Raw genomic sequence first — 10,484 nt, 5'->3', positions numbered from 1 at the left:
TGCATTGGAAAAGGAAATGGCAACCCACTCCAGTGTTCTTGCCTGGAGAATCCCAGGGACAGGGGAGCCTGGTGGGCTGCCATCTATGGGGTCTCACAGAGTCGGACCGGACTGAAGCGATTTAGCAGCAGCAGCAGATTAGGAAGATCCCCTAATGTAGGAAATGACAACCTGTTCCAGTATCCTTGCCTGGAAAATTCCATGAACAGAGGAACCTGGTGGGCTACAGTCCATGGGGTTGCAAAGAGTCCAATGCAACTGAGCGACTGAGTACCCCCAGCATAGCAATTAATTGTCAACAAACCCTTCCAGGTGCTTCCAGTTATCAACCTCAAGCTTGAGGGCCCCTTGGCAGAGGATAAGGACTTGATGGGGCTTCTTGAAATCCTGGTTCTGCCACTTAACAGCTGTATGTGTTGAGCAAGTTAGTTTTTCAGAGTTTATGGTGTTGACTGAAAACGCATAACCAAAAAGTTGAATTATGTCTTAAGGACCTTACTGAGGACTAAACAGCCTGGAAGCCAGCCTTTTAGATAGCTCTGAGGAACTGTTACAAAAGAAGTAAGGGACGAGCAAGAACATTTACGAGTTTTTGCTGAAAAACAAATATGTAGTGGAACATCAAAAGGTTACTGCTAATCACAAAAAATAAGACATCTCAAGTTGATTTTAGTGCTTTTCTTTATATGAGAAGATGCAAGAGACTGGCTCAATGAAATCATTCCTTTGATATGCACCTTACCTATCTCGGGCTAGTATCCTGTTTTTCTCCATCCAAATTCGCCTCAGGGTGCACCATTGGGGCAGCTGCCGTGACTGATGGCTGGATGGAGGGCAATATTCTTTGTTTACTGAAACAACAGGCAATATTTTTTGGGGGGTCCACAATGGAGAAAATCAAATGAGATAATTCATTTGAGGCACTTAGGGCAATGCCAGAGGCACAGAAAACACTCAGTAAATTAGCTATTAATAGCTGCTATGGTCACTGTGTGTAAGGGGAAGCCCTTCTTCTGTGTGGGTTTGTTGACAGCCAATTGCTAGTCCCCAATCCCAGAGTTTTTGACCTTAAACAAATTAGCTGAACTGAACTTGCCAACTTAAAGAGCCCTTTCAGATTCTGATGCCGTACTTCCAAAGAATCCAAAGTTTAAATTCTTTGAGATTTCTCCAAGTCAGAAACTCAGAGCGGTAGTGCTCAACCTGGCTCATTATCAGAAGCTCTGTTGAGCTTTTAATCTGTCCTGCTTGGACCTTCAAAGCCGCCATCTTCAGTGACAGGCCCTGGGCATCTATACTTTTTAAAGATATCTGTACAGAATGCTGAAAAACAGCTACTGGAATTGAGGGGGATGATAACTAGACCTAAGGTACGCTGAGTGTCTAGACCAGGCACTATGCTAACTCCTTTACCTACCTTGCTTCGTTTAATTCTTACAGCAATACTGTGAGGTGGGTACTATCAGTTTCTGTATTTTGCAGGTGGGGAAACTGAGGTACATGAGCCTCAATCAAGTTCACAGAACTTATAAGTGACTGAGGACCTAAGCCCAGGTTTGGGCTATTAGTTGCATTTTAATTGATGCATTCCCTGACTCATTCACCCAAAATTTATTTTCCATGACCAGGTAATACCCTGAGAGCCGGGGCATGTAAAAATGAACAGAGATCTCCATTCCCATCCTCAAGAAGTTCATGGCTTTTGTTGTTGCTCAGAATAAACAAGAATGACAGATTGCTTCATTTTCCCAAGGATGACGTCAGGTGTCTGTGTTTGAGAGGCGGAAAAGATTTTCTATGGCTACCAGCCTCCTCCTCTCAGTGACCATTTAATGAATCCACCAGTGTCTGCAAACCAGCCCCGGAGTCTGAAGGTCAGGTCTGTCTGCTGGCTGTAGATGGTGAAAGGTCTAGGGCTGCCTTGAAGTTCCGAGTTAGCAACTCCTTAGGGTGGTCTTTTGTTCTTCCCGCGGGGGTTATGCCATTCACTTCAGTTAGCATCCAATCCCCTCGGATGGCTGATCAATCACACCGTGGGGGTAGGAAGCGCATCACCACCGGGCTGGCTGGCAGTCTTCCACGCAGAAAACCTGTCAGTTCAGTTCAGTCGCTCAGTCGTGTCTGACTCTTTGCGACCCCATGGACTGCAGCACGCCAGGCCTCCCTGTCCATCACCAACTCCCGGAGTTTATTCAAACTCATGTCCATTGAGTCGGTGATGCCATCCAACCATCTCATCCTCCGTCGTCCGCTTCTCCTCCTGCCCTCAATCTTTCCCAGCATCAGGGTCTTTTCAAATGAGTCAGTTCTTACAAAACTAAGTATATGTTTATTCTCTGACTCAGCAATTCCACCCCTAGCTATTTCCCCCAAAGAAATGAAAGCATATATTCACCCTGTCACTTACATCTAAAGTGACAGCTTTACGGTTACAAAATTTCCCAGCAAAGTACGGAGGAAAGACTGAGCCAAATCCCTGGACATAGTGTGAAGCCGATCAGGAAACCAAGCTGCGGGGTCTCTAACCAGACTGAGACTAGGCTCCTGGAGCAATCTGCGACCTCTCACTGCCTCCTAGAGTCAGAGCCGAGCAGCGTTTCAAGTAGAAGAGCAGCGATCATCACCTTGGAGCGGGCAAAAGATCCTCCCGGGTTAGACAGTCGTGGAAGCCACCGCCCCCCAGGGTGCAAGCACCGCCCCCCAGGGTGCAAGCCACAGCATCTTCCTTGCCCGGGACCAGAGGGCAGCAGAGAAGGTTTGAGTGCAGAGGTCGTTCTTCGGACCGATATTCGGGTTGCGCAGAGGGAGGTGGCAGCGGAACCTTTCTCCTCCGCCTCGCTCTCGTTTCCACCCGGGTCCAGTTGACGCCGGACGCGGTAGCCGAGGCTCAGAAAGATGGAGGCGGCGGACGCGGGGGCAGCAGAGCCGTCCTCTAGGCCGGAGGCCTCGGCGTCTGCCGACGACCGGCTTTTCCTGGTTAAAGGTGGGGTGTGGCGAGGTGCGGGTGTCAAGGCAGGCTCACCCGGGGCTCTAGCCTACGCTGGAGCGGGCGTTCCCACGCACACGCTGCCCGGGGAGACCTTGGTTTGAATGCCCTGAGTTTAGTGGGCTGGTCCCGCGAGCTGTTCTGTATAGGCTGCATTTACCCAGTTCCCTCTGCAGTTTCTCTCACGTCTCCCCCCGCACCCCCCTCTCTAACTCCCACTATCTCTTTTTTCGTCCCCGGGAGAAAGGGTAAGAGACCCTGTGCCTATTCTGTGCTCTTGGGACTGGTACACTAGAATGGCCTCAGGAACCAGAGGTCGTGAGGCCACGCAGGTTTCACAGCCCCTATCATTTACCTTTGCCAGGAGCGTCTTAGCCGTCATTTCTCGAATTTCGAAATTGATTTTTTAAATAGTATCTGAAACTTATTTGTGTCCATCTTTTTAACTTCAGGTTTTTTGTGTTTTTTTTCTCTCTCTCTCCCTACCCCCCATTCCCTTCCTCCAAAACTCTTGACAGGTGGAATTTTCCTTGGTTCCGTTGCTGCAGCAGGAATGCTAGCTGGATTTGCCACAACATTGTCCTTGGCTAAAAAGAAAAGTCCTGAGTGGTTCAATAAGGTTTGTTACACGGAAATCCATTCATAACACAATTGCTGTTTACAAATCAATGGCAGCAGTTTTGAATAGAAAGTGTTGATGGCCTTTCATATTACTCTTTAAGAAGTAAACCAGCGTGGACTTCGTAGATTCAGGAAGGGTACAAATTAGTCAACTGTCTTTATTTTCATCTAAAAAGTAATTATGTGCCTTTTAAACTGTTAGCAGACCCAGACTTTGAAAGCTCCTCCAATACATTTCCTGTTCACAGCATGACTTTAAATCTAAATCTGGGTAAATTTGTTCTCAGTTGTAAGAGGCTCCATATTGTATGTAGCACTAAAAAAAAAAAGCCAGTTAAATTCTGCGACAACACTGCAGTAGGCGTTTCTGGCTCAGAGATGTTAAAATGTTGAAATATGGTGCATCTTAGTATCGATGATAAACACAAGTCAGCTCTTTGAACCTGGAAACCATGCATCCTTGTGCCGTACAGCAGCCCCACTCCCTATAAAATTGCCTGGCACGTAGTTGTTTAGTCACTTAAGTTGTGTGCAGCTCTTTTGCTACCCCATGGACTGTAGCCCACCAGGCTTCCCCATCCATGGGATTTCCCCGGCAAGAATACTAGAGTGGGTTGCCATTTCTTCCTCCACATACCTGCCCCACCCGGGGATCGAACCCACTTCTGCATTGGCAGGTGGATTTTTTTTTACCACTGAGCCACCAGGGAAGCCCTTAGCACATAGTAGGTGCTCAATAAATTTTGGTTCAATGAGTATAAGCAGCTGAGGGCAGAAAATCCTAATTCCATGAGCAAGTTTGAGCAGTCATCTGTCATGGACAAGTTGAGTAATTTCCTTCCCATTGTGGTTGTTTTTCTGCATTGTCCCATCTCTATCCTACCTACATCTTATGGTTTGTTTATCCCTTAACTTATTTCTTCAATAAATGTTTACTTGGGATCTTCTATGTGCAGGCCTTGTGCTAGCTAGGTATGAGAGATACAAAAATGAACAGAACATGTACCCCTCAGGAAGCTAGGTCTGGTGTGGGAGACAGATGTTATATAAATAATCACACAAGTAACAATATAATTAGAATTTGATATTTTCTTTGGAAAAAGTGTTATGTGAAAAATCATAAGCCAGTTAATTCCTTTTTGACTTGTATTTATCTGTAATATCTTCTAATTGTATTTAAGCCATAAGAATGGCAGGAGACCACATTAAAAGTGCATTTGGTTTCCCCTTTGAATATACTCAGGGTTCATAGGGAGTTTTCCAAATCTCTGTAAAGAACTTCATGGTCATCTCCTCCCTATGTTACAGAGTATTTTCAGAGCAGAAATATGTATCTTGTGGCAGAAATCAGTGAAACCTGAGTGATAGTGATGCTTTAATAGTGGAGTTTTGGTTGATTTCTAAATCCAAGTTAACATGATAACCTTTGGGTCACAGATCTTTTGAGAATCTGATGAAAGCTAGCAATTCTCTCAGGAAAAAAAAAAAACCACACACATTCATAACTTTGCATTCTATTTTGCAGTTCTAAGGTTTGATACCACATATGGCCTTAATGATCTAACACAGTGATTTTCAAACTGAGGCCCACAGAACCGTGGGGATTCTTGAGACCCTTTGGGGGTTCTGTAAAGTCAGTTACTATTGTGATACTGCTAAGACACTTGCACTAATGGTCAGTCAGTCAGTCAGTCCAGTTGCTCAGTCGTGTCTGACTCTTTGCGACCCCATGAATCGCAGCACACCAGGCCTCCCTGTCCATCACAAACTCGCAGAGTTTACTCAAACCCGTGTCCATCCAGTTGGTGATGCCATCCAGCCATCTCATCCTCTGTCGTCCCCTTCCCCTCCTGCCCCCAATCCCTCCAAGCATCAGGGTCTTTTCCAATGAGTCAACTCTTCGCATGAGGTGGCCAAAGTATTGGAGTTTCAGCTTCAGCATCAGTCCTTCCAATGAACACCCAGGACTTATCTCCTTCATGATGGACTGGTTGGATCTCCTTGCAGTCCAAGGGACTCTCAAGAATCTTCTCCAACACCACAATTCAAAAGCATCAATTTTTCGGCGGGTACAGACACAGTAAAGGATAAAAGTGCTGGTGCCTTGCTGTAGCTGAGGCAGTGGCCCCAGGGTGTACTAGCAGGCATTGTGTTCTTCCTTTCCGCGCACCTGTGGTTAATGCCATCTTTGCAGAAGAATATCCTTGTTGAAGCAGTAAAATTATTTTTTGATATCTTGACCCTTGATCATAACCTCTTTAATAGTCTGTGTGAAGAAATGGGAGGTACACATAAAGCACTTTGCATTGTACCAAAGCAGTATGTTTTTCTCAAGATAAAGCGCTTGTGTGATTGAGTTACAGTCTGAACTAGCCACTTTTTTTCATGGTATATTGTTTTCACTTGAAAGAGCAACTGACAAGCTATAGTTATTCAGAAGTAGGTAGACATTTTCTTCAAAATGAACAAAATGAACCTTCTCTTCAAGCGAGCAGTTGTTAGTATGTGTCGCCGATAATAAAATTCCACCCTTTATAGGTAAAATTGAATTTAGAAAACTGTGTCTGCCATTGTGAGCTTGCCAGCTGCTTAAACACCTGAAGCTTTTTTCTGAGATTGGTAGTGATATTAATGATGTGATTTTAATATTTAATAAATGATGTCAAGAGTCTGAAAGATAACTTCTTTTGGCAAGTCAGTATTTTCTGAGTGATCATGATGCATGGATGAAAGTTGCATTCAAAATGAAAAATACACCAATGGATTTTAATGTAACAAAGTACAACAATTTATTGATACAATTTTTTATTCCATATTGCAGATCATTTTTAAGAAACTATTTGTTGAGTTTGGGTATATATCAAAGAAGGGAGGCTATTAAAATACTCTTCCGATCACATACCTGTGTGAGGATAGATTTTATTTGTATGAAAAAAAGTGAAAGTGTTAGTCGCTCAGTCGTGTCCGACTCTTTGCAACCCCATGGACTGTAGTCCGCCAAGCTCCTCTGTCCATGGAATTCTCCAGGCAAGAAGATTGGAGGGGGTAGCCATTCCCTTCTCCAGGGGATCTTTCCAACCTGAGGATTGAACCTGGGTCTCCTACATTGCAGGTGGATTCTTTACCATCTTGAGTATTTGTATACTTCAACCAAAAAACATTGCAACAGATTGAATATAGATGCATGTGTGAAAGTAAAGCTCTTTTGTTAAACCATACATTTAAAAGATGAGCAAAAATGTAAAACATTGCCTCTTTTTGTGCTAAATGTTTTGTAGGATGGTTATTTTAATTCACATAATCAGAAATCTTTGGGATCCAAGTATAAATGGATCCTGAGACCAGGAAATTTGAGCACATCCTCTTTTGGAAGTTAAATATTCTTCAAATAACTGAGTTATTTCAAGACCCATTTAGGTAATGGACAGAAAGAGTGAGTCATCATCTTTCTGATATAGCTATAACTTCTGAGAAATTATAAGAACAAATCTTTACTTTGGTATAATGCAACACAGCTCTTTCTGTGATGTAAAGAATATAGCAAAATATATCAGCTAAGAATGCTCTGTGGGGGAAATAGCTAGGTTGAACATTCTTTTTAAATATCAGAATTTGATTTATATCTGATTCATCCCAAGATTAAACTGAAAAAAAAAAACAAAACTAAAAACATGAACCTTATTCTTAGGTAAGCAGTTGACTTTCTGACAAACTGAACAATTTGCTCTTGATCGTTCCTGTACCTGTGAATAATAGATTAAATCTTCTTAAGAATACATAGAATATAAAAGGCACCATGTATTTAAGCATAAGAGGCATTATAAGTACAAAATAATAGAGAATGATTTTCCTGTTTTAGATATTAAGTATCATAACTACCTTGTGATTTGTTAAGTTCAACTTCCATGTGCACACGCCTTCATTTTAATTTAAGTGAAAAGAATAAACAATGTGGTACTGAAGAAAAACACAGCTTTGATTTATACATATGTGACTAGCATATGTGGTTATATCTAAAGAGCAGCATTATTTTTTGGCAAGTCAGTCTTTGCTGCTGCCAGTCAGTCAGTGTTCATTTTTAAAACTCTGAGCAGGCTGTATAAAGGCCATGTGACATATAACTCCAGTGGATAAAGCTTGATGACTAGACTTTTAAAAACTTAAGAACAAATCAATTTTTAACATCATTTCCACTAAAATTAGTTTTAGAGTATATGGACGATAGCTGATAATAACTCACTTCCCTCACAGTCAGTTTCTGAGACTGATATACAAATACAGCATGTACCTTTTTAAAAAAAAAAATCTGAAAGTTTGGCAAACCTAAGATTTTGTTGGGAGTATTGCTGTGTTTTTAAGGGTTGTATTTATAACCCTTCGTTACCTTTTTTCTTAGCAAAACATGTGGATTTATGTAGACTTTGAAAAAGATTTCTGTAGGTCTATAATATATATAGTTTTTGTCCCCAGGGAAATAAGAAATTTTTAAGTTTCAAAAATAAAACTTAAGCCAGAGCACCTACACTAAGCCTGGTGTAATAATAATTGGTTAATGATGCTGCTGCTGGATGGAAATAAGCCAGTTAGTTGGTGTATTTATGTGAGGTCTGCAGCGTCTAGGGAACCACTGAAATTATAGCAGCCTGAGAAAAGGAATAAGATAAGAGAGTAGTATATTGTTTTCATCAAAGAAAATGGCTAAGGAAAATCTCTTGAGAATCTGGTCGGGACCAGGCTATTTCTGCAAGAAGTATGTCTTTAGATAAGATCTGTTACGTTTAAAGCATGGGGATACAGATAAACAAAATGTTTCTATGTACTGTGAATAGCATTCTTAATCACAAATACATGCCTTAAAAAAATAGAAAACCTTTATTTAATGGGTTGCCTCCAACTAATAAAAATAATTGGGGGAAAAAAAAAAGAATGGGTTGAATAAAAAGTAAACGGGTTGAGCAATATAAAGACAATTTTCTAAAAAGAAAAAAAAAAGACTTGAGTAAATGAAAATATATTTCCAGATGAAAGACAGGATGTTACAGATTTTCTCTTACCTGTTAGCTAATGTTTGATGTCATTCTAATGAAAATGTCAGTGAATAGGGTGAGTGGGAGTTGGAAGGACTCTTGACAAGATGTTCTAGGGTTTTTCTGGAAGAATGAATAGGTAAAAACTTAAGAAATATTTGATAAAAAGTATATAAATAACCTCAGATATGCAGATGACACCACCCTTATGGCAGAAAGTGAAGAGGAACTAAAAAGCTTCTTGATGAAAGTGAAGGAGGAGAGTGAAAAAGTTGGATTAAAGCTCAACATTCAGAAAACTAAGATCATGGCATCTTGGTCCCATCACTTCATGGCAAATAGATGGGGAAACAGTGGAAACAGTGGCAGACTTTATTTTTTTGGGCTGCAAAATCACTGCAGATGGTGATTGCAGCCATGAAATTAAAAAACGCTTATTCCTTGGAAGGAAAGTTATGACCAACCTAGATAGCATGTTTAAAAGCAGAGACATTACTTTGCCAATAAGGTCTGTCTAGTCAAGGCTATGGTTTTTCCAGTGGTCATGTATGGATGTGAGAGTTGAAGGGTGAAGAAAGCTGAGTGCTGATGAATTGATGCTTTTGAACTGTGGTTGGAGAAGACTCTTGAGAGTCCCTTGGACTGCAAGCAGATCCAACCAGTCCATCCTAAAGGAGATCAGTCCTGGGTGTATTGGAAGGACTGATGCTGAAGCTGAAACTCCAATACTTTGGCCACCTCATGCGAAGAGTTGACTCATCGGAAAAGACCCTGATGCTGGGAGGGATTGGGGGCAGGAGGAGAAGGGGACGACAGAGGATGAGATGGTTGAATGGCATCACCAACTGGATGGACATGGGTTTGAGTAAACTCTGGGAATTGGTGATGGACAGGGAGGCCTGGCGTGCTGCAATTCATGGGGTTGCAAAGACTTGGACACAACTGAGCGACTGAACTGAATGTGTATGATGTAAATACTTTATGAATATTAAGACTTTTTCTGATTCTGTAATTACATCCATGTGATTCTGGTATAAAATTCATAGTATGAAAATAGCTTAGAAACAAACCTCTATTAATTTTCTCAAAAATGTTTGATAGGAGAAGGATTAATCCATAGAATGGTGCTGGGGCAGTTGCTAAACTATTGGGGAAGTAAATTCCCTTTAGTTATCAGCTTCCAACAGGACTAAAATAAATATCAGATGAACTAAAAAGCTAGGGGTAAGGAAGTTTTTTAAACAGAAATATAGCTAGATGGAAAGAAATGACTGTGACTTGGATGAGGGAAGTTTTAATAGCTTAAAATCTTTAGAATGCATCTTTGATCAAAAACAGACAAGCAAAAAGCAAAATAGAAAGATGAAACTAACCTGGGACTTCCCTGATAGTCCAGTGGTTAAGACTGCGCTTCTACTGCAGGGGGTGTGGGTTCCATCCTTGGTCAAGAAAGTGGGAACCCATCAAAAAAAACCCAGACAAACTAGGGAAATACTACAGCACATATGATAGGGCTTCAAAGTACATTAATATGGAAAGAATATACAAATTAGAAGACTTTAAGTATATAACATGAATATGCAATTCAAAAGGCATAAACGTTGGCTCATAACTTGGACACAAATAGTCATTGTCAGTAACAATAGAAATATAAGTTATAAATAGTCTTATATAAATTTCAAAGGTTTCTTTTTTGTGTTTATAGTTTTCCTGAGACCATCTGATACTGGCTAGCTTGAAATGGCCCTCATAAAACGGCATTGTAACTTAGTACAACCTTTTGAAAAACACTTTGTATGTCTATCAGCTTATAAAATAGTCATGCTTTCTCCACTTAGTAATTCTATTTT

General features: G+C 41.2%; 1 protein-coding gene across 1 annotated transcript in view; it reads left to right on the top strand.

Annotated features, from left to right (window-relative positions):
* Positions 1 to 2,774: 2,774 nt before the first annotated feature.
* The window catches only part of TMEM242 (transmembrane protein 242), a 40,708-nt gene continuing 32,998 nt past the window's right edge, over positions 2,775 to 10,484 (top strand). Inside the window, exons 1-2 of the mRNA XM_043456964.1 lie at positions 2,775 to 2,983; positions 3,505 to 3,605. Of these exons, the coding sequence (XP_043312899.1) occupies positions 2,896 to 2,983; positions 3,505 to 3,605 (189 nt within the window). The 5' untranslated portion in view covers positions 2,775 to 2,895. The remainder of the gene's footprint in view (positions 2,984 to 3,504; positions 3,606 to 10,484) is intronic.

Source organism: Cervus canadensis, chromosome 33 (assembly GCF_019320065.1).
Source record: "Cervus canadensis isolate Bull #8, Minnesota chromosome 33, ASM1932006v1, whole genome shotgun sequence".
Lineage (NCBI taxonomy): Eukaryota > Metazoa > Chordata > Mammalia > Artiodactyla > Cervidae > Cervus > Cervus canadensis.
Note: the sequence above shows the minus strand (reverse complement) of the source record. Positions and strands in the feature narration are given on the sequence as shown.